The 24417-nt window shown below is 36.3% G+C and overlaps 1 protein-coding gene across 1 annotated transcript in view; it reads left to right on the top strand.

The window, feature by feature from the left end:
- The window catches only part of LMBRD1 (LMBR1 domain containing 1), a 72317-nt gene that overhangs the window by 44240 nt on the left and 3660 nt on the right, over positions 1–24417 (top strand). Inside the window, exons 11-15 of the mRNA XM_010003460.1 lie at positions 3179–3243; positions 3954–4056; positions 5183–5287; positions 6519–6668; positions 13408–13486. Coding sequence (XP_010001762.1) covers positions 3179–3243; positions 3954–4056; positions 5183–5287; positions 6519–6668; positions 13408–13486 — 502 coding nt within the window. The remainder of the gene's footprint in view (positions 1–3178; positions 3244–3953; positions 4057–5182; positions 5288–6518; positions 6669–13407; positions 13487–24417) is intronic.

Raw genomic sequence — 24417 nt, 5'->3', positions numbered from 1 at the left:
CTGCTGAAGGCCTTCAGTTCATGTCTTGAGGGTGGAGGGCTAGGGTATTCCTCCTCTTTGTCTCCTCCCATTGTTTGGAGAAAGTTGAAAGAGGGGAAGCTGGAGGCAATTCCTTGGATAAGAGCCATGCTGGCAGAGAGTGCAGTCAGTTGAATTGCCTCAAAAAGGTGTTGTTGCTAAATACTAACAGGCTTTCTTGCTTTCCTCCTGCATTCATAGCTGCATCTTGTACATTGGAGAGACTGGCAGCAAGAGATGTGAATATACTATGTCATAAGTTTACATAGTGATAGCTTAATACTATTTTGTTTTATCGAACAATAATTTTTAATCCATGTTTGCCAGTTTACCTGAACCTTCTTGGTCATGTTGTGCAATAGAGTGGTGAGCTGACCTGGCTGTCTTCAAATGCCCATGTAGCTCCTGTCATGTTCCCCATCAACAGGATGGGGGAGGAAATAAGATAGAAAAACATGTGGGTCAAGATGAGCAGAGCCATCATCAATTACTGTCATGGGCAAAACAGAGTTGAAGAAAATTTCCAATTAAAATTAATTTGAATGGTAAAATCCAGACCATTTAAAATATCTTCTTGTTCCCTGCTTATGTTTCTGTAAGCTCAGCTTCACTCCTTAAGTCCTGCTACCAGTTTACTCTGGAGGATACTAGCCTTGAGAGGATGACTGATCCTCTATATTTTTTTATTGCTTCAGTGTTGCTTCAAAGTCATGGACCAGCTAGACTAAACAGATTCAGGTTTGGTTTATTTTTTTTCATTGATACATGAGTACCACTGTAGAAAAGAACTATGTAGGTGGGCATTCTTGTAGCTTCTTGGAAGGGCAAATATTAACAGGTTTTGGAGGTTATTGTTTGCCCTGACTTATTAAAGTGAAATGTTTTTCAGCTTTCCACTGTGACCTAGAAATAGCATGCTTCCATTTTTACTCTTGTCTGTGTTGACCGTTTTGTCCTGTTTTTTGCTGAGCTGTATCTTTTAATCCCAAATGTTTGAAAGCTTTAAGTAAACTAATTCTTACCATCATTGCTTTAGCTGCTTCCTTACTTGCCTGTGTAGAAGCAAGGAATTCATTTCAGGCAGCAGCATACGTTGTATTGGTAGGTATTTCAAGTAATTGTTTTTATAGTGTCTGCAGCCTTGTACAAAAATGTGGTTCACTGTTTTTTGGCAGTTACTTGAATATGTACTAGCTTGTACAGCAGATAGTAGATTACAAAAACTGAAGCAGACACTTAGAGGTGGTCAAAGTCATGCAAGTACAAGGCAGCAGCTCTGAAACCTATCCTGTTGCAAATGATAGAGTACAGATGGATATGGCATCTGTGTTTTGTAGCTGAGGGTTATAAGGAAGTGGCCTGGCAATGGAGCAGTTCAAACTGATTGTAGTAGAGGTTGTAACACAATTTGAAATATGGTTGCCTTGAGGTTCTGCTTTCAAAAGGACTAGGGAGTCCTGTGGAAGATGAAGACTGTGTTACATGGCAAGTTAGATTTCCCTTAATATAGATCAAGGGGTTTTTTTTTGTTTGTTTGTTTTTTGGTTAATTATCTTACTAAATTCCTCTGTGTGGTGTTTGGCTGAAACCCAGGCTCTTTGTTTTTGCTGTTTCTAATACTAAAAGCTTTTCAGCATCAGTTGATAAGTAGTCCTGCTCTGAGAATAAGGGGTTTTGATTAAGTGCTGTCCTTTGCACTGAAATTGAACATGTGCTCATGATCTCGGCGGCTTGGATTTCTACTGATTCATGCTGTGACACAAAGCAAAATGATTTTGTAAACTTTAATGGCTAAGTTAATCTAGAATCTTTGAAGATATTCTGGTTGGTTTAAAGCTAGTAATCAGCACTACTGTAGTGTCACAATAAGATTGTGGATGACAGATTTGTCCTTTGCTGTAGGTGACAAGTAAAAGGTTGATCTTACAGAGTTTTTGTTTACTCCTGGTAAACTTAGTGTACAGTTTCAAAAGTCTGCTATTGCTGATTTTAAAAATAATAGCAATAACTTATTTAAGTATAGCAGTTGTTGAAAAATTTTACCTGTACTTATCTATGCTTATGACTTGCTTGCTAAATAGCCACAACTCTTACACTTTTTTGTTTCAAATTCTTGAGTAGAGTACACTCCAAAGGAAGACTGTAGGGATTACTGAAGGGATAAGAAAGTTCTTTTAGAACTTTCTCCAGAAGAGAGACATTTATCTGGTTGTGATGTGGTCATAGTAATTTAATCTTACGTTAATCACTTGTGGATAGATAGTGTTTGAGAATAATAGTATTTAAGTAGTACTTGTTTAGATTTACTGAAACTCAAGTATTTTTCCTATTACCATGGTATGTGAGTGTTTTTCTAGTACATTCTCATGTCTTCACATCACTTTGAAGTTAACCTTCTATATGACTTAAACCTTTGAGTCATAATATTTTGAATGTTGTTGCTTGAACTTTGAAAATTGCTTTGAAATGCTCCATACTGATGAATAACTGACATGTCTTGCAGACAGAAGTAATATAAAAGTTCACCTGGTATTTGGGCTGTTACTTGAGTTTTACATCACTCCTTCCAAGTGATTTGGTCTTCGAGTGTGTCTGAGTAGTGCTTTAGAAAGGATGTCTCTCTAGGGGAAGGTGAGATGGTCCTTGTAAGCTGTGCACATGTTGCCTCCTGTTGGAAGATGAGCACACAGGTGTGGTGACCAAGGGAAAAAAACTTTAATTTCCCTTTATTATACCCAAAACTTATGTATATGCTTAAGGTTTTCCATTTAATATAGCAAGTACAGGTTTGTGCATTGTGCTAAATGTTGTGTTTCATTTCATGTAACATCTCATCTGTGTTCTTAGTGATGCTTTTGATGTATGGGTAGACTTCTGTATTGCAGTGTAGCACAATGTACCTTAACACTGGTTTCTGAACTCTGTGTACTCACCAGGTGTTTCTTGTCTTAGATTTTCAACTTTTTAAATGCTAGACATAAATCCTGTTTAACAGAGTAAATATTTTGTTAGCACTTCTCTCAAGTGTTTACAAAAAAGTTTCAAGTGTGTTTGAGGTGGTCCAATATCATTAGTCCTTTATAGAAACTTAGACAAGTCTTCACTTCTTGTATCATCTGCAAGCACTTTCAATTATATTGTAATAAGTCTTTACTTCTAGATTGTGTGGGGAGTATTCTTCATCATTGTGGCACTGCTCTTCACTGTCTCTCTGTTCTTGTCAAAGTAAGTATGTTTCAACATTTTTCTTAACCACCTAAACTATATAGTTTCTGCTCTAACATAAAAATTTGGGTGGTTTGCTTCAAGAATCAGCCCACTTCTTCTCTATGGTACATTTCTGTAACTAGAGCTGCATTTCTTATTATAATAATATATATTGAAACTGAACAAAATGTGCTAAGACAGATTCAAAAAAGGACATGGTTCAGCTTGATGGACTATATGTTGCTGAAAACAATTCTGATTTGGCAGAGAAATTTAGTATAGGATAAGGAAGCTTAATTCAGACTATAGAATAATTCTGATTGCTTGAATGACTCAATGCATTTAGGTACTTCTTAGGCTGGGTAACAGGTGCTTAAATTCTTGCAGTAAATTACATGTATAATCCATTTTGATGTACGTTAAATTGCAGTTGTTTCACGGTATTGAGCCAGCTACAAATCTGGTGGATTTCAATGAAGATTGAAGGTCTTAAATGTGGGCATTTTTACTTCTTCACACTGGGCAAATAAGCCCAGAAATCAATATTACTTTTCACAGGACAAGCACAAGAAGTGTGGTAAAACAAAGTATGTGTCCATATAGATGTGAAGAAGCTGTCAGTCTCTGAGCTTAGTTCATCTTCTTCTGATCTGCCCTTCTAAATGAAATTGAAGACAAAGCTCTGGGAGAACCATTAGTGCTTACTCAGTTTTTCTTAATTACTGCAGTTTGGACAAAGCTCTTCATTCGACTGGCTTCAACTCAGGATTTATAATTTTAGGAACTAATCTGACCAATCCATTGAATATGCTGTTACCTGTTCTTCAAACAGTAAGTAAAAAAATGGGTGATACACAATATGTAAGGATGCCCTCTCTGTTTTCTGGTAAGCTGTCAAAAGGCAAACTACACTTCACCTCAAGTAACTCATTAAAACAAAATTGTCCAGATGTTTGCTCTGTAAAAGCAAGGCAACTTACTTGTTAAGAATCTTTTAGTAACTAGATACTGATTTTAAAATTTTGGGTGGATGGAAGCCAGTTGCTGGAAGAAGGTGGTGCTTGAAACTAGCTTCCATCTGATGAGAACATAGCAGCAATGAAGAAGGACATCACTTGTAGTTATCACGCACAGAATAAAAGCAACTTTCTCCCACGCCCTTGTTGTCTGCCTAATTTATGGTTTATACCCCTAAGTGAAGTAAATGCACTTTTTCACTTAATAATTTATTGTACACTAGAAGACATTGCGCTCTGTGCAGTTATGTATGTTAAAGTAATGCATTAGTCTTTGAAATAAACAGTACATAAAAACAAACATCTGTTAACTTCAGTAGGGTTGAAAGGCATCAAGACCACATATGAATTTAGCAGTCAGTCATTGCTAAGCTAAGAAAGCCTTAATGTAACCTAGTGTTTTACTTCCCCTATTTGAGTTCTTTACATTTTCTTGGTATAATGGGTCAACACAATGGATTGCTTCCCCAGGGTTTCTAAAACTATTGAACACCTAAGCTCACAGTATATTGAGAATAGTAGTGTTCAGCAATACAATTATCTCAAACTATTGTTAAAGAAATATAAAAATCAAGTTTTGTATGCAAATACGTTCAGAAACGTTCACAGTTTATACAGTTCTAAAATTATTATTGCCACTGTGAACAGCCTTTCAGCCGAGCTCTCAGAACGTACATTTTTAGGCCAAGAAATACTTAATTCTAACTCTGCAAAATTAAGGCAAGTTTTAAATTAAGAAAAGTGCTTGGTTGCTTTCCCAAACTAATAGTGCAAGCTCTTTTAGCAACATTTGGAGCCAGCTATGTAAAACCTTTAAATTGAACGACTCTTACTACCTCAGATGCTATAGATAGAAGCTACTTATTTAGCTTTCAGTGGGGAAGGAGCTTGTTCTTGAATGTGAACATTTTTGTCTTTAACTGCCTGTGTTCTTTCTTTAGGTTTTCCCCCTCGATTATATTCTTATTACAACTATTGTTATGTACTTTATCTTCACTTCGATGGCAGGGATTCGAAATATGGGTATATGGTTCTTCTGGATAAGGGTAAATATATTCAGAGTTTATAATCTTCAGTAGGATGTTTGAAGAATGTGATCATATATTAAATAAGTAGTCATTATTTATTCACTGTGTCATAAATTCTTGATTTTATGAATAGCATTTTCTGTATGTCTAATGAGAGTTAGAAGTCTATTGTACAATTTTCACTGCTTTTGAAAGTTGTTAAGGTGTTTGCTAAGCTATCAGACCAAAACTGATGTTATACTTTGATAATACAGTCAACTGACTCAAGTGTTCAATCCATGGCATTTTAGCTTCTGGCTTTTCAAAGTTTAAACCACATAAATCTGATATACTGGAAGCATTAGTGAATTCTGTGGTTAAAATCTGAAATGTGTATGCAGTCAGTAGTGCTTGGATTATTTTCTAGGTGGCAAATGTAATACCTTGATAAGAGAAAACAGTACGATGAGGACAAGGCATATCTGCAGATGATGTAAATAATATTTTAAAAAGCAGCTTCATATCCAACAGTACGCCATTCATGCCTACGATGCTTGCTGAAATATTTCCCTGCTCCTGTGCTTATTTTCCCTTTAATACTGTAACCTTTTCATGTGGTGACAGCCCAAAATTGTGAACAATGACCCTGAATCCTAGTAAAGAGTTATAAGATTGGCTGTTAGTTTAGGTCTTCTGTCACTTACCTCAGCTGCAAACTTCTTAACCATAATGTGGTACTCACATTGATCCTTGGGGGATCCTTGGGTGGTATCTACAGGTTAACAGTGAAGGATTATATTGTTCCTTGCAATGTAAAGTGGGAAAGATGCCACCATATGGTATGCAAATTTTCTCAGAGCCTGTGAAGATTATCGCATAGCTTTGTCCACTGTTTCTAGATCTGAGTAGAGGTGTAGTGATAGATAATGATGCCTCACCTTGACCAAAGGACACAATATTCTTTGATAAACTAAGGCACAGTTGATTATCAGTGATAGGCAACGCTATTTAAATCTTGTTAATAACTGCCACTTTAATCAATGTTCTAGGTCATTAATACAAGAAACAATTATTTGGTTAAGTAGCCGTGCTCTCAAATTCAGGCAAAAACACCTGAAAACCTGTTTTCACTCATTGCAATTAAGTTATCATGATAACTTTAGCAGCCTCCTTCTTCTGTCTATAGAATTAAAGCTGTTACTTGAATTAAAGAGGAATTTAAATGTCTTCAGAAAAAATACATTAATATTTGTATGTTTTCTGCTTTTAGCTTTATAAAATCAGACGAGGAAAAACTCGACCTCAAGCACTCTTGTTTCTCTGTATGATACTTCTGTTGATAGTTCTTCATACAAGTTACATGATCTACAGTCTTGCCCCTCAGTATGTCATGTATGGAAGCCAAAAATACCTGGTACAGGTGAGATGTCATTTTTCTTAAATGTAAATTTGCCTTCTGTATCAAAAATATACTGTTTACAGTGATTTTTTAAAGCAAGGCCCATTATCAGTTTTGAGGACTTGTGTAGCCAAGTTACTTTAACAACTACTAGGTCTCTTGATAATGCACTAACCAGAAACTAGTTGTACTATATATAGCATAACTTAATTCCTAAATCATCTTCAGACAGTTCAAAACTTTGAATATTACTTCTGTTCTTTTGACAAGACATCTGCTAGCTTCTACTAGATTTTGTACTGCTATGCTTAGGTTGCTGAGTGATTGCAATGAGGATGAATTTTAGAGTGCAAGGATGTCTATAGACATGTTATTGTTTGGTAGTTGATAGTTTTTACGTGCATATGTGAGAAATGACGAAGATAATTTGATACAGTAGAGGATAAGAATTAGGCTGAGTATGTGCTGATAGATCACATTTCAGACTCTTTGAACTGCCCAACTTCATGAAACTCATTCCAGTTCTTGTTCTATAAAATCTTCCACAGAATTGAGTAGTTAATATTAGCCTCTACTTTTGTTATTACACTTCTCGGTACTTCAGGGTTTTGGTTTTTTAAGTCTTTTGTCTTCTGTACCTAAAGGCTTTAACTGTTGTATTTCATCTTAGTTTGAGTGGAGGTCTTAAGATCTTTTGAGAAGTTCAAAGTTACACATCATAAGCATTTTGAGGGGGTTTACAGAGAGCTCTTTACCATGATCTAGTATCCGACAAGGGTAGGCTTTGTTGGACCTGATCTTGCAAACATAGACAGCTAACCAGGTCCAGATATCTTGGTGTGCTGTTTGGTGTTAAAAGTATAAGCTTCACAAAGACAAAACAATGGAACCAGAGTTGTTGGGAGAGAGAATTTTAATGAGACCAAAGTAACTACGTGCTGCTTTGAGCATTCAGGATACTTCTATTAGTTTTCCAGAAGGCTGTGCCTCTGGGAAAAGATCACACTGCTTTAAAAAAAACAATTACCTATCAACCACATTCAGCTGAAAATATTTAGTAAAATGTGTAGCTTAACAGTATCAGTTCTTTCAGTTTAAGCAGAACAGATGCAGAACACTTTGAGCAAAAGAATTACAAGAAGAAATTGGAGTAGTGTTAAACATGCTGAAGAAGAGGAATCTGATCAACTTAAATGGGCTGAGTTGATGTGGTAGAATTGTCACAGCAGGAAGTAAAGCATTTAATAAATGCTGCTCTTCTACTATACATCTTCTACTGTACTGTACACTCTTCTACTCTACACCTAAATTGTCTGGTAATGGGAGGCTGGTCATCCTCATACCAATCCAAACACAGTAATAGAATCACCGTAAGGTACTTGATTATTTGGTGTTTAGGAATGCATTTTTAATATTATGCTAGATATAACTAATACAAAATAAATATGCTTAGGAATGTAGAAATGGGCTCAATTTGTCAGAATTAGGGTAGCAGTAAGAAACTAAGCTGAAAATCAGTTTAGGAAAATGGTTGGCTTCTGTGGTGGGTTTTCATAGAATTCCTGGCATGATTACTTCCTATGTATGCAGTCTAGAATATCATACAGCTGTATCTGAATTAGTTATGAACTCAAGTCCCTGAAAAAGGCAGTTTGTTAGTTTTTTTTACATTGCAGACTGATTGTATGTCTCTAATTACAGTGCAGAACCATTGTGGGTGGAAAGGTAGGAAAGACAGTTACATTAAGGCTCCTACCAAGCTAGTCTTAAAACCTTTCAGTGACCTGAAAAAAGAATCCATCATGATAAAGCTTGCAGATAGCAGGGAAGATAGAAGAGAAAAGTAAATAATAGACTGTAACTAGCAGTTTGTTTTGCTTTATGAATGAAATTACAATGTTTCAGTAAAATAGTGTGTATATTAAGGGGGCAGAAGGATTGGGACTTTCATGTTAATAGTTTGTTATGACAAATGGTATCAGACCATAAATACATAGTTTGTAACAAATAGAGCACAGCAATAGGAAGGCTTTTATGTCATTCAGACAGCTATTGAAATACAACCCTAGTCAGTACTGCAAGAAGGATTAGCTGGAGTGGTTGAGTAGAGCCACAACTTTTCATTTAAAGGATTAACAAATTGTTACAGCCAAAATAGCTATACTGGATCTTTAGATTCTTATATTGTGTTTCAAAAAGCTTTGAAAAGAGCTATGTTTAAAGTGCATAGCTGTGTTTTATTGTTAAAATAACATAAAGCATAAAGAGTATGATCATAAATTCCATCTGGACTTCTCTGCCATACTGAGTGAAGACAAGGTTTTCAGACCACATCCTCTCAGCCTTTCAAAATGTGCCAGACTGTGTCTGACTGTCCTGATAACTGGATGTTAAATTTTTGTATTTTGAAATGCAGAGAGATGTTGGCTGGAAAGCATGAGTTGTACATTTTTCTGTGGATGTTAGCAATAAGGAGGTGGTTAAATTACAAATTGGTTATTACGGAACTGAGGAGTGACCAGGAATTGGTCAAATGAAATAGATTTTGTGCATATGTTAGGCTTCCTGATGATGGAAGCTCTGTGCACCAGTTTGCTTTGACAGCCTAGATTTTTATTGCTCACACACACCGTAGCCAATTTCAACATTTCAGGTAAAACCACTGGTAACCAACACTGTATAGAGTCAATAAATAAGCAATATTCTATATCAGCTCAGTGTACGCATGGGCTGATAAATGTGTGTCAGAATTTGGGGACTCAGTGTGTAAAAGGAGCACTTCCCCCTTTTCTTTGCTCTACAGTGATTCCCAATGTAGTAACCTGTCAAACTCATTTGTAACCAAAATTTATAGTGATTCATTAGACAGGTTAGAATTCCACTTGAATCTTGAATTGCTTCCTTTGAGACTCTTATTCTTGATGGGACATTTTAACTTGGAAGTGCTGTCTTGTCTTCCTTTCCTGCTACAGCTAGAAAATTGGAGCTCTGGTGAGGCAATTAATGTTAGCTAGACCCGGGCTACTTACTTTATTTAAATCTTTGACCATTGGTATGTTCAAAGCACTTGTTCACAATTAATCAGGTTGCTTTAGCTATGATGTCTGTAGGAAACTTCTTAAAGTTCTTTTGGATACAGTGCCCTTACCAACTGAGGGCCTGTGTAGGATTTGGTCAATGGAATTCTTCAAACACTGAGGAATGGTTGGGGTCATCTCTTAGCCTTTTTAACATCTGTGAACAACCATGAGTCTCTTCATAGCATTTCACAAAGATAAGAGTTCTGTCCACATCCAGACCTTCTCAGCTTTATAGCAAAAACAAAATATTGCCCATAAGTGCAAGTGCTATTTCTAGTCAGTGAGGCCCTGTTTTTTCCATTTGTTTGAAAGACCACTGCTTGCTGATGTTTCTGCCTAATGGACTTGTAAGACCTGACTGGCCCAGACAGGAATTAAAAGGTCAGCATTTGCCATAAGTGACACTGTTCCTTTGCCCTGGTTGAGGGCCAGAGCAGCAGCAGTCACCTTTCTTCCTCAGCCTTTGCATAGATAATTTTGAGGAGTGGGACTAAATTGCAGGACACTGAGTATCTCCATTGTAATCATCAGGAATCCAGAAGTATCAGTAAGGTGATGCATAAATAGATCTTTCAAATTTCTTGATCTTGGATATATGCAAGAATAAATTTAAGTGTAATGGGCTGTAACCTAACCCTTTACGTGATAGCTTTTTATTTCCCTAAGTGTCCAAAAAGCGTTAGCTTTTGAAGCACACACAGAGTTAATAAGTGCTTGGTTTTGTCTTTGGCTTGACTTTGACACATTCCATTTTCGGCTTTGGACTAGGAACTGGAACACTAGAGTTTTACTCTGACAGCATTCGTGCTAGAAGTATCTGAGCCTTGAGTGCTCTACTGTGTAGCGCTAAGTAAATTATTTTGAGGAGTTGTTCTGTAGATATCTCTCTGTCACTTATGCATCTCTATGTCCAGTCATTTTCTTGGGCAAAAGGGGCTCTACCTTATGTGTATGTGCTAATAAAAATCTGCTCAGATGACAGCATTATGGGCAAAGCTTTCATACCTTTTCTGGGAAATAGCATGGTTTGTGTACCTCTGAAGTACCTGAATGCTAATGCACAGAGCAGGGAAAACACAGGAGGAATTAGAAGCTTGCATGCAGTTGCAGCTCTGCAACCCAGCAGGATCAGAGACTTGGTGAAACAGCTCTCGCAAGTGGAGTGCTACCATGGCTTAGGTGTGAGCTCTGAGAGAGACAGTGGGAATGGCTAATAGGGAGGGTTGACCTTTATGTGAGAAAAGAGTGGGAATGTGTGGAGTTTTGCTTTAGCACCAGCTAAGTGCTCATGGAATGACATAAGGAAGTAGTAGTAGATGATCCCTTAAGACAACTATAAGTAATTTCATGTTCTCAGGTCCCCAGTTCTCACAGGAGGTATGAGCCACGCAGATATCTGCTGGAAAAGCAACACAGTTGAATACAAGCAATCCAGGAGACTTCTAGACTGCACTGACAACTTCCTGACACAGGCAGTTGAGGAACTGAAGTAGGGAGATGCTGTCTTGGACCTGGTGCTGAAAACAAGGAATAAATGATCATGGGCAGTCATGGCTGCAGTTAGTATGAGATGGTGAAAGTTCAGTATCCCAAGAGGATCTGAAGAGTACAGATAGTAGGATCACAGGCCTTGGACTCAGGAGAGCAGATTTTGGCATGTTCAGGGACCTCTTTAGAAGAGTTATAGTGTATAGAAACTGATTATGTACTGGCAAAGGTGGGATTTATTTATTTTTTCTAATTTCATTCAGTGGATGAAATGGTACTGAATTCTTGTTAAATCTTACTATAAGTATTGTTACTTTTTAGCTAATATTTTAATATAAGTAATAACTTGCAACTTCTTTTTATGTGGGTTAGCTTTTGTGTAAGACTACTTATGCTTTAATACTTGTGTAGTTTGCACAATACTACTTATTCAAATTTAAGTTTCTTATATATGTTAGAAATTCTAGCCATGTAAAAATGAAGATGGTTTGGTTGATAGTTATGAGATTATCATTATGTTTAGCATGGCAAATGTGATTCTTAATTTTTATTAGGTAGGGTTCATTTCATGAAATGCTTTACTTTGTCTTGGTTTTCAAATACATGTTTCTATTTTTCATGCCTATTTTACAAAAAATGCAGTAAACTTTCAGTGGACCTTGACAAGATTTTTACTAGTGTAGGATAGAAGGACTGCTAGGCAAAGAGGCTGATTTTATGGCTTTAAGGTACACCCCAGTGCCTGGAGCTTGTGAAAAGCATTTAGAGTTGAATCCAGATATGTCAGATGTCTTAAATTACAGGATTGTTCATGGAGAAGGATGATAGCAGACCTTGAAAAAAGCATAGGTAGTATCAAAGGAAACCTGCTGGTCTAGCTATTGTTGCATGTTGTATTTTAATTTTCTGCTATTTTAAAAGAAAATGAATAAAGATAGGGAAGAATTACAAGATGCTGATTGTTCTGTGCTTTTTTGTATGTCTCTGGATTACTAAACAATGTATTATGCTGTTCTTTTGAAAAAAGCACTCCCCATGACTGAGCAGTGTAAGCTGTGATGGTGACAGCCAGCAGGACTACCTTCTGGAGCTGGACAACTGCTTAATGTGCACTAAACGATTGAGATTGCATGTAATTTGTTCTTCGGCAGTTGTTCCTATCTGCACTTTGTCCTTTTATTTTCAGTTCCATTTTATTTCCTGGTATTTGTACCTAATCAATCTCCTTTTGGATCAGTCTCTTCTAAGGGCACCAGTGGTTTCCAAACTTCCAGGTGTTTACATGAAATGAATGTAACTGTTCATGTAAACGGTTGCTTTTTTGGATAGACACTTGGTTTTTTTTCTTGAATGTTCAGAGTGAAAGCTGAATTTACTCAGTAATGATAACTTTGTCAATTAAGTTGTCAGAAGTACTTTGTTTATGTGCCATCTTGTGCTGATTTCTGGTGAGTTTTGAGGGATGTGTTTTCTTCAGGCTAGAAAGGAAAAGGTGTTGACCCGTACTGATTTCTTTAGAGGGCTTCCTGTTTCGGAAGTGAGGGTGGAAGTAAGTACGGTAGATATGAGACCCTTTAAAGTGGGTTAGTGTATGAAGAAATCAATGTAGTACAAAGGATTTGCACTGGATTTTGCTAAAATTATTCACTGACTATTTAAAAGTAAGTGTGGTACGTAAGGAGTTCATATATTCTCTGAAAGGGTCAATTTGTACAAAGATTTGAGACATCAAGCAGGAATACTTAGGTTTTCTGTGGTTCACTTTAACATAACTTGTCTTCTTCCACCCTGGCTAAGTACATTGGATACCAGAATCTAGCTTTTAGCTAAGAAGTAAACAGCATTTGGTAACTTTATGTAAGTATAACACTTCCAGAGTGTCTTGAGTGCCAAAGTTGAATTCCAAATTAGAAGGTTTAATTTCAGAGATGAAGTTTTCCATTTGTCTTGAAAAAGTACACAAGCTATTACTCTTTTAAAATGAAAACGTATTTAGAAATATTCATGTTGTACCACTTCAGGTTCCTCTGCATATACTATTCAAAAACCATTTTAATCCTCTTGAATATTGTAAGAGATTTTTCAAAAGCTTTTTATAAAATTAATAATTTATTGGGAGATACTTGTTTTGCTGTGTATGAAAGAACACTGCTGGTAAACTAGTGTACTAATTATTCATACTTATGATGCAGAGTAATAAGACAATTGATGGACAGCCAAGGAATGTGACAACATTTGTATCTAAAGATTGTGACGCAGATGCACCTGAAGGTAAGAGAAATTAATGTATTTTCCCTTGTGATATGTGCATGCTCAGCTCAATAACAAGCAGCTCAGAAGTAATGAGCAGCTTGATCTCTGCATGGTTTTGATTTGCTTTGGTCTAGTATGAAGCTTTTATTTATAGCTATGTCCAGCAAACAGCTTGCTTACAGCTTATTTAATTAATTTGAAACAATTACTGGTTTTCTAAAAATCTTCGTTATGCTTTAAGGTGTATGCAGAAGACCTGAAAAGTAAACCCTGTGCTTTGGATAGTTTAGCATATGAAGTGTCACTTCAGTATATATATTTATCATACAAACATGTAAAGAATATTCTGCCACATTTTGCAGTGTACTCAGGAAAACAGATCTGAACTTCTCAGTGCAACTTTACAGATAAGAGAGTTCTGCAGGTTTATTCAGGTGTAAATAGGGGCTGTTCCATGAGCAAAAATACCAGCGGAACTTGACATCTTAAGCTTTTTTCTTGTAATCTACTTCAATTATAATTCCCTACAACATCCAGTATAATTCTTGATCATCTGTATTATTAGCCATCCCTTTTTGACCCATTTTTTGGGCAGAAAATGTGTTCTGGATATTCTGGAGCTGTGAGTAGTAACTAGCAAGCAGATGGATAATTGTGGAACTTGCAGAGATGGAAAGGCAAAGTAGAGCTTAATGCTTAATTTTTTTTGAGATAATGATAATGTTTTATTTAGTCTTTATTTCTATGTGACACTTGCTAAAGCTGGGAATGAGTTTTAACTTGTTTTCGTTAAAAAAACAAACTAATGAGAATCATGCTGGATTTGATTTTTATAATGCTGTCTTTCCCTTTCCTTGTCCTCTACATATAAACTGTATATCTTTCACAGTTTATAGGGTACTGCTGATACTGCTGTTTAAGGTCACCATCACTTTTATTCTTGTTTTTGTCCCTTTAAAAAAAAATCTCAGCAAAAGTTTTACGGCCTTCAGAATTGTCCAGATTTTCTCACACTGAATCTCAGTTGTTTTCTATCTGTCAAACTTTCAGCTCCTCTGTACAAAAAAGAACTGAATTAAGTATTTATATACTTACAAAATTGCTTGACAGTGTTTATTAATCTATAGAAAATATGTTTTCCAGTGTTCTCATCTAATTACCAGTAGCTACTGAATTCTGACTATGCTTCTAGAAGACCTTACAAACTCCTCTTGTTTTCGTCCAACTTGTGTTATTGGGAAAGATAATTTTTAATTTGAGACCATTTTTTTACTTGTGGAGATAACTGGGCCATTGTTTTTTTGTTCCCAGTCTCACACTGTGATCTCTCTTGCAAGGCGGTTCCCTGGTATTTAAACTCATCCTTAAATTCAGTATGCAGGTGTTAGCCTGTTCCTGGTGGTTCCTACAATTTCCCAAGGGGGATGGATTTTCCTGTTGTCACCTCCATACTTGAAATAAATAATTCATCCACTTTTTTTTTTAATAGCTATTTTTATATTTAATGCAGTTTTAAGTGTTTTGACTTTCTGGCAAATGTAATAGTTCAATTAATATTTAAGCTGCTGTATTTTTGTGGTTAAAAATAGAAATTCTTCTGTAGCAGATTCTGTAAGAGCAAAATCTGTCATCTTTCAAAATGAGATCACTTTGAGTGGGTTGTACGGGTCTTTATTTCTTGTAAACAGCTTCTTGGCTTGGCTAGTATTTGCTGGGAGAAGAATGTACTCACTGGCATCAATAAGTTCTTTAGTCTTGACTTTCCTGGGAGATATTAAAAACTAGTCTGATTTCCTCAGACTTTGTTGCTTAATTGTAGGAACTGAGGTTGGACTGAAATAAACTTCCTAGATTCCACATACACTTAATGATATTTGAGTACTTTGGATACTTTTCATAATTTATTTTCCTAATTTGCTTTGATCAATGGAAACAAAGCTGATGCTTAAAACTAGTGTACTAGTGTGCTGAACACACATGCTGCCCTAAATGATGGCTTTGGTTTGCCAATATTAACATGTGCTGCTGCACTGGATAACTGAGTCATGTTCTCATAACAGGAAAGAGGTAGAGAAGGTATTCGTATGCTGCTCTAGGACAGCCTAGTAAAAGTAGAAGATGGATGGATATTTCTTAAATGTGAACATTAATGTGATCAAAAGGCTCTAGTGGAGTTCTGTGAGCAACAGACACAGGCCATTGAAGGTTTTTTATAAATGAAATAAATGTTCTTCTAATACTCAACTTTAAGAAAAAAACAAAAGAAAACAAAAACCTCATTAGTGAAAATACTTAATGCATTTTTTTCATCCTGGTCAATTTTAGAAAGAGGAAATGTAATGCTTGCCTTAGAATACCTCCCATTTTTAATAGATGACAATGAAAACTAAAGAAAATAATTTTCGTAGATGCTACTCCTAGACTATGTGATCAGTTGGAGTAAGATATCAAGTGATACTTATTTAAAAGGTAGGATCTAGATTTTAGGATACAATTTCTCTCAGTTTTAAGGATACAGGACACAGAGCAAAAAGATGCAACTGATTTCAAGTTGAGATAAAGGTTGGCCAAGCACTTGTAGTGTTTATTAACCTCTCTGGTGTTAGGGTTTTATCTTATGTAAACTACTGAACTGGAACTAAATGCAAATATTGATTTGTCTTCTCAGCACTTTATTTTGCTTTATTTAAGCTGAATTAATTAAAACAGATGTTTTTCCTTAAACATAAACCAATCTGTGACCTCTTAATGGCTGTGCTGACAGATAAGCTTATAGCAATCTGTTCTGTTTTATTGACTACTCAGATGTTGTAGATTTGATCTCTACTTACTGTAACTAAGTACACTTTTTTCTTTTCTGAAATGCTAAGATACCTGATCTGATCTCGTTGCAGCAAATAATACTAAAAAACTTTAATATTGTTAAAAGTTCAGGCTTTAATGAGCAGTGCTTTCTATATGAGTTTTAAACCAGTGCTGGGCTTGATGAAAAGGACAATTACACTTTCTGAAGAAACGTAAGGCAGTTAAAATACAGTCTTATAAAAACACAGTCTTAAGTATTTAAGGATAAATAAATAATTGGGGGGGGTTTAGCATTATATTGTCTGCTTTCACGCAGCAAAGCTTGTTTCCATTTACTCCTGGTATCCAGGAGGTGAATCTGTTTTATACTGAATGCCAGGGGCCCTAACATCTTCCTGAGATGGACAAAACAGAAGCTAAAAAGTAATAGAGCAGGCTACATCATTAAAGTACTGTTTCTTAGTTATACTTAAACATCTTGCTCAAAAGACTTGTGTTTTGGTCAACAAATTTTTTAGAATTCTTTTGGAGCAGCACATGTAATAGTTACAGGCAAAATAAGCATTAGTTTTCAGTGTTGGATACAGTTGGGCAAAGATCTTTTTTGATCATTTTCAGGGACTCTTGCCAGCTGGAGTGTTGGGTCTGCAATTCAGTTGAGCAAAAGGTCGAGCAAAGGAGTTCAAATATGTGATTGACTCTTGCAGATGGACTAATGCATTGGTAACTTGGCATAGGTTTAGCTGAACAGGTTAGTGAGATTTAATGTAAATGAGCAATGACTTGGCTCCAAGCCTGTCTACAAAACTTTTCCCAACCTTGCTTATGAAATCTGGTAAACGCTATCTGCTTTTTTTTAGACCAGAAAACCATAAAGGTTGGTTTTTAAGCATTATTCACTTTAAAAGTGTAGTATGCTATGAATTCCTGTGAATTTACTTGGTCTCTCTCATTTCCTTAATTGGAAAAATGAGCCTTACTCAAGCCCTGCTAGATGCTGGGTACAGTTTATCTGCTGCACTTTTTGTATAGAACTGCACTGGCTTCAACTGCATATAAAGTGAGAAGGAAAAAGGTTATCTCAGTTTCTAAAAGCTTTGAACTGAACTGGGCTTATTGTGCTAATTAGAACTATGCCTTATAGGACACTCCTGTCAGCTGGCAGTCAACAAGTGCAAGACCTCAGGCTTTATTTTAACCTGAATAAAGACTAGATGTAGACATTACCCAAGGTAAAAAGGAACATCAAATATGAATGCCAAAACAGTAGTGTGTTCTTTTTCTTCCTTAAGAGAAATCCAGGAAGTGTCCAAAATGAAAGCACAAGCAAATTGCTCAGAACCTTCAATATTAGTGATTTTGTGTTAAGTATCTTATGACCATCAATTACTTCTTCCAAATGATTGTCTTAAATAAATTAATTTGCAAAGTTATAATATGCTTCAGAAAAAGCTTAAAGGAGGATTTTAGTGAGGACTTAATTTTCCTGTTACTGAATGACCTTGCCAGTAGTTTACCTTGAATTTCTACTTATACCTAAGATTATTCAAGTCCTCTGTAACCGTGAGATAAACACAATGGTGCATGTTTGATTCCAGACCACTGTGTTTAGGTCCCACTATTGTGAACAGTTATGAGCTGCTCTGAACTACCCCTCTTCTCACTACAATAGACCATAACTGGAGAGAGAAGAAGCTGCATTTACTGAATACTCTGAAGTGTTGAATATAGTTTAGCAGTAAAACAATTGCATAACGTCTTACTGGGTCAAAATCCTAGTTTTATTGCCTGTTGGATTTAAGTCAAACAGTTAAGTGAAATGCTCTGATATTATCAGTACTTTGGAATAAGAGTTGAAGCTCCTTAGAGTTGAGGGGTATGCATCCATTATTAAAAGGAAGGAACAAACCTAGTGCAAGTACCCCTTTGAGTAATAAACCTACCAACAATTTGTCTACAAAATGATCCTTTTAATAAAGGCAGTTCTTTTACCAAAATAAAGTGACATACTTGGCCTCTCTATAAAGAACACCACCAAATCTTTTAATCACAGAGAAACATTAATTACAATGTGTATTGGAAATATGTCAGTAAAAAGTGAGAAGCTGTTTCTGCTATTTTAATCAAATTATCTTTCTATCTTGGTACAGACAGCTGATGAATTCATTACATAATATGCTCAGGAACAGCAATGCAGAAAACTTAACAGTGTATAACTACAGCTGGCGAAGCTACATACAGACATTTCCTGTCCATCTTCAAACATGGCACGTTCAATAGAATTAGACAGAATCAAGTCATAAAGATGGTCTTCTTCACTGCCTAGGACGTATCCTGCAGCTGCATGGGATTTGCACAGTCCTGTGTCATTCATCCAGTTTGAACTGTGTGAGAAACATGACTGGATTATAGTCAATTGTATCACAAATTATGTGACTGAAGGAGAAAGAATATGGGAAAGGATGGAAAGGAAACAATTGTTTTCAAAGCATCTTGAATGAGAAGATCACAAATTCAAATCCCACTTCTTGTTTGAAATACTTTGGCATTGGGTCTTTCACGTTTGACTCTTTAGTGATAGTCATAACTAGCTTTGCTCTTCAGAGGATAACTAAGCTGTTCCAGCACAGAAAGTTGCCCTACTTTGTCAAATGCTTCTTTGAGTGTTAGCTGGCTAAAAATACCTAATCTAAGGACTGAATCTGAAGTACTCTGTGTAGAGATATTAAGAGGTCAAGATCAATCTGTTAAAATGTTTTTATGCCCATCCAAATTCTTTTACATGCAGCATGATCTCAGGATGGGAAAATAATGAATTCTTCTGACACAGGACAGACATCCTTCTTAAGTGGTGGTTAGCTAAAGACAGTATGAGGCAAGTAGAAAGGACATGACAAAATGAGGGTAACATTGAAGGTCAAGTGGTGTAATGTCATTTCAAGAAAAAGCCTGAACTAGAATCAAATGAAGCTTGTACTAAGCTGGTACTGGAAAATGTGGTATGTAGGTAATGGAAAGTGTTTTGATTAGGATGATAATGATAGGTTTTGATGTCCATTGACTGCTTCTTTCCGGAATCTTGCGTCCATATTCATCACTAGGACATTGCCTTCAAGGTTCATCAATATCTATGTCCTTAAATTAAGAATTGTTTGCCTTTAGTTAATTAAAGATGTTTAAGGGAGACTCAGGAAGCACCTCTTGCAGAAGTTCAAATTTCAGTTGGCAGTTTAAAGGCAAAAAATGGCAATTGTATGACTTGTGTTCAAACGTGTCTGGCCAGTGTTTGCAATTAATTTAAATTGCACATAGTGTTTAAAAAGGTATCTAGTTTTAAGTGAAACAACACAAATTCCCTCTGTAGGTTGATCCAATGATTTCTTGCTTTCCTGTAGAAAAAGGGATGTTACCTCAGTTTGGAATTAACATGGCTTCAGATTTTAGTCATTGGTTAATGACTATGCACATGGCTGTGTAGCATTAGTATTTTCTTCACTCAAAGGTATTTAATACAAATTAAAATCAAGTCACCCTTTAAACTTATGAAAAACAAGATTAATGGGTTTAGTTCTTTGAATCTCATTAAATATTTTTCCTCTAGTCTGTCAATATGTTAAAATCTTGACACGCTCTGATTGTCTGTAACCAAACTAAAATAGAAACCGTCTAGCCAGGCGCTATTTTCCATTGTAATGCCACAGCCATGCCAGGATGAACTCCAAATCTAAAATGGCAAATAGAGGACCGATAGGCTCTTTGAATATATAGAGGGAAGTGGAGAGAACTCTCACTTACTTTTAGCTAAACTTTGTTTGTACTTGCCTCTTTGTGAGATCTAATGCCCTTTTTCTTCAACGCAAACCTGCATTTTGTGTTCATGCTACTTTAGTCAAATCTGACTGTTGGAAAAAGTGGTTATATGACCCATATCACTTTATTGATATTATTTAGCATTCAGAAACTTTGGTGACTGTCTTCTCCTTTCAGCACAAAGTCTTGGAGGATCTTACTGGAAGTCTACTTCAGCTATGAATTCTTGCTAGCACTGATAAGACTTACAGAAACTTTAGCCATTTAATGTCAACATTCATAGTGTGTAATTATTATTATGAAGTTGTATGACTACTGCAATAGTTCATGAGCTGCAATAGTTCTGTTAAAAAATCAGATACAACTGTTTGTTACAAAACTGAACTTATTCCCACTGATTCCATAATTTTCTAGCTGTCTAGTTTTATATCAGGTTGGATTTGATCTGCAGATATACCATATGAGATATCTGATGCCACCTATCTGTAGCTTGAATCACTAAAAAAAGCAGTTTACCTTCTAAATGATAGCTTGTCCCAAGTAGTTTTTTCCATGTTTGTCATTAGTGCCTGGTTTCCACATTCCTGGCACTTACCCTGCTGAGTATTTTCCTGTGGCAGGATTTGATTGCAAACTCACTGCAGCTCTTGTTGAATAAGGTATGTTTTTGAACTAGACTTCTAGTTTCTACAGGTCTCTCTTGGTGCCATCTTAATACCACTTCCAGCTAAGCAAAAACAACCAAACCCAGCAAAAATCAACTGGAATGAAACAGCAAGCAGCTTTTTGTGCTGACATGTTTGACCTATATTTAAAAGGACTGTAGATAGCTGCAAACAATTGCTTAACATCTGAGGGATTTGATACTCATGCTCCTGTAGTGCACTGTAGTATTTCAAAGAGCTGTCAGATAGAAATGCTGGAAGCTTAGTGATTCCCATCTCTTTGAATGTAGCTATTGTAGTTACAACCATTTAAGAAATATTTGCAGATCCTTGCTATAAGTGAATGAGTCAATTTCTGCAGAATGTTTTTCAATGTGTTTTTCAGTCTGATAAGGGATTGAAGGTGTGAATTTTTTGCAAAGATGACACAAGCCATCATGAAGCTCTAAGACTTGCATTATAGTGAAAGCTGATACAGCAACAACTTGAAGATATAAGCAATTTCAGAAAAAAAGTTAGCTGAAGGGAAGGAATAACTGGTATGAGATGCCACAAACTAAAAACTGCAAAAGTTTTGTATAGCAGGTCGATTTTTAGCTAGTGAAACCAGAGAAGCAGCAACAGGAGGGCTGGATTCTGAATTGCAAAGATAGGCTCAACAGCTGAATGAGGCTAGTATTAATTTTGTGTGTGTATATGCACGTGTGTGTGTATATATTACAGCAGAGAAGAATATGGAACAAGTGAGGATGTACTGAATTGGAACATGTGAAAAACCACTCATGTAAAAACTGCTGAGTAACAGGCAGCTAAGTAATTTTCCTCATTTAGCCAACAGGAAAAGAAGAAATACTGCATTTGTGGCTGGAGGCAGCTGTTACTATCACTCCATGAATCTGTTTCCAGAGAAACCTGTGAAAGTGATACATGAAATACAATCTTCAACTTCTATGGAAGTTGAAAGTCCTAGAGTAACCTTAACACTTAAAGAAACATGGATGAAGATGTTAAGTTGTGATACCATAGGTACAGAAACAAAGGGGAAACTGGTAATTGTAGAACTTTTAATATACCTGTTAATATCTGAAGACTCTTGAAGCTTATTTTGACTTGTCTGTCTGGACTCTTTGGTCTCTGACCAAAGGCAGAACCAGAAACAAGTCTCTTCAGGTTTCAATCTTTAGCAGAGTATTTATTTGTGAATACTTTTACTTGCTGATTATTTCTACTATTTTGTGTTTGAAATTCTATTAAATGGGAAAACCGGTTTGTCTTGAGACTGCTGACAGTATTGTAGCACTCCTTCCCTGTGGTTAAAAGTGATTCGGATCACTTAATGGGTATTTACACTACAAGTGGAAGTGTCACTGCTTCTTGAGAGAAAAATCAATTGGACACTATGCAGCCATCAATATGGAATGTGACTGGATGGGTCTGACAACATTAGATGTCACTTGGTTTCTTACCTAGTTGAAGTGTCATGGTTTCTTGTGGACCGTTAACTTTCTCATGCAGTTTCTCTGTACAGGTGAAGTTACTTTTTGGTCAGTTTGTTTACTATAAATTGACTAACTCTTTGCATTGTATCACTAGTAAAATGTTGATTTGCAAGACAAAATTCAATAACAGGACTTCTATTCCATGTACTCTATAGCCATATATAGCCAATCCATGGGTCTTGCACATTTCTGTAGTCTTTCATTAGTGGCCTGAATTATAGTACACTTGTCCAAGATAAGATACTCAATTAAGACTTTTCTTTTGAAGTTTGAGAAAGCATTATGGATATTGCTGTAAAGAAAATGTTTCCATTATAAAAACAGCAAGGCTTTGTCAGAGCCCTTCAGTTTACCTTAGTGTGTTGCTTAAGGGGCATACCTGTCTGGGAAGCATTCTACCATCCAGTAAAGCACGCTATTGTAGATCTTTCAAGTAAAATAATCCAAGGCTGCTCCATCTTCTGCCATTGCTTAGTTTCTGGTAAAGTGATGGCATGTTCCTCTGAGGCTGTTTTCAAGACTGAAATCTTTGCCCTGTACCTGTGCAGTTCATAAGAATTCTTGTTCTTCTCACTTTGTTTAAAATACTGATACTCTGTGGTAGAGAAACATTTACCTGGTGTCTACAACTAGTATCAATATTACATCCAGGAAGATGTTGAAGAGTGGTCTATCATGCTGTGTTCTGCAAGCTACAGAAAACCACACTTGATCTAGTTGTTTATTCTATCTGTCAAAGTGCATTTTAGCTTTGTTGCAGGAAGACCACAGTAAGGAAAGATTAGAATAAAACAAAGCAACTGCCACTAAATGGTTTTTGAACATGCTAAAATAGAACTGACTTGGCCTGTAGGAATATTGATCATTCTGTGATATAAGATGCTTGTCTAAAGTCATACAACCCAACTGACAGGAATGTCAGTAAATAGTAAACTAAGTGTGTCATTGTATCTCAGTGACACAATGAGAAATAATATCTGGAAATGAGCAAAAGCCTAGAAAGAAATCATTTAAAGTCACGGCTGTTGAAATGCCTTGGCATCTGAGGTACCAGAGGTGTGCATTAACCATGATCCCAGATAAATGTTTCTTTCCAAATAATGTGATTCAAACTGTGAGTGGGAGCACAGGCCAGATGCAGGTCCAGAAGTAATACCTGTAAAGTAGTAGTGGAAGCTTCCCCTTAAAAACACTTTCCCAGGTGAAATCTCAAATCTTTTGAAACTTGATGTATAATTTAATTTTATAAACATATCAAACCCTTTATTGAAGCTCAAGTTGCAATTGGACTGCAAGCAGCAGCTGATTTTTGCAACACAGCATTTGAATGATTGGCAGCATCACTAAGTGTTCTTGGGTACCTGAAGCCATGCCTCCTGTGCTTTTAGGATTTGAAAAATGCAATGCTTATACATTCTAGCACAGTGAAGCTGCAGGCAATTTTTGACAGTAGTTTTGAGTGTATTTTAAGCAAACCTAGGTTCTGCTTGAATTGGACATGTAAGTTTCATCTGTCTGTGAGTTAGATTCTTATTTTCAGTTGTGGTTTAGTTGCCATGTTTAGTGTTAACATCTATCTGTGTTGTCTGGATGTAATACGAATTGTAATGCATCTTTACTTCAAGATGAACAAACATATCTTCATTGTATGCTATGTGCTCTAGCTGCTCTAGTGGTTCTCTGATTGACTTGCTGCCGTCTATCAGTGCTTCTTACTGGCAAGCCCAAAATGGCACTGTTGCAGATGCAGTTCCAGTCAGAATAGAAGGAAGCAATTGCATCCCGGGACCTGTTGGTTGTACTCCTGTTAGTGAAGCCTGGTATTCAGCTATGGTTTTGAGTTGCAGATGAACACTGGTAGCTATATTTATCATTTGTCTACTGGGACATGAGGTCACTTTCTGCAAAGTTGCATTCAATCTGGTCAGCCCTCAACCTTCACTGTTGCACAGTGTCTCTTTGTTCCAGGTGCAGGACTTTTGTCTGTGTTGAATGTTGAGGACTATTTCAAGGGGCTGGGAAAATAGGCTCCCTCTGAATCTTACCATCTAGTGTGTTGAACCTCTTCTCCCTACTTCTGCACAGTCTGATTTACAGAGGATATAATAAGTTCTATTTTTCAGTTGATTAATGAAGAGGTAAAACAAGTGTATATGTCAGTATTGACTCT

Source organism: Chaetura pelagica, unplaced genomic scaffold, assembly GCF_000747805.2.
Source record: "Chaetura pelagica isolate M959 unplaced genomic scaffold, ChaPel_1.0 scaffold150, whole genome shotgun sequence".
NCBI classification, from domain to species: domain Eukaryota; kingdom Metazoa; phylum Chordata; class Aves; order Apodiformes; family Apodidae; genus Chaetura; species Chaetura pelagica.
This window is presented reverse-complemented; position numbering and strand designations above follow the sequence as displayed.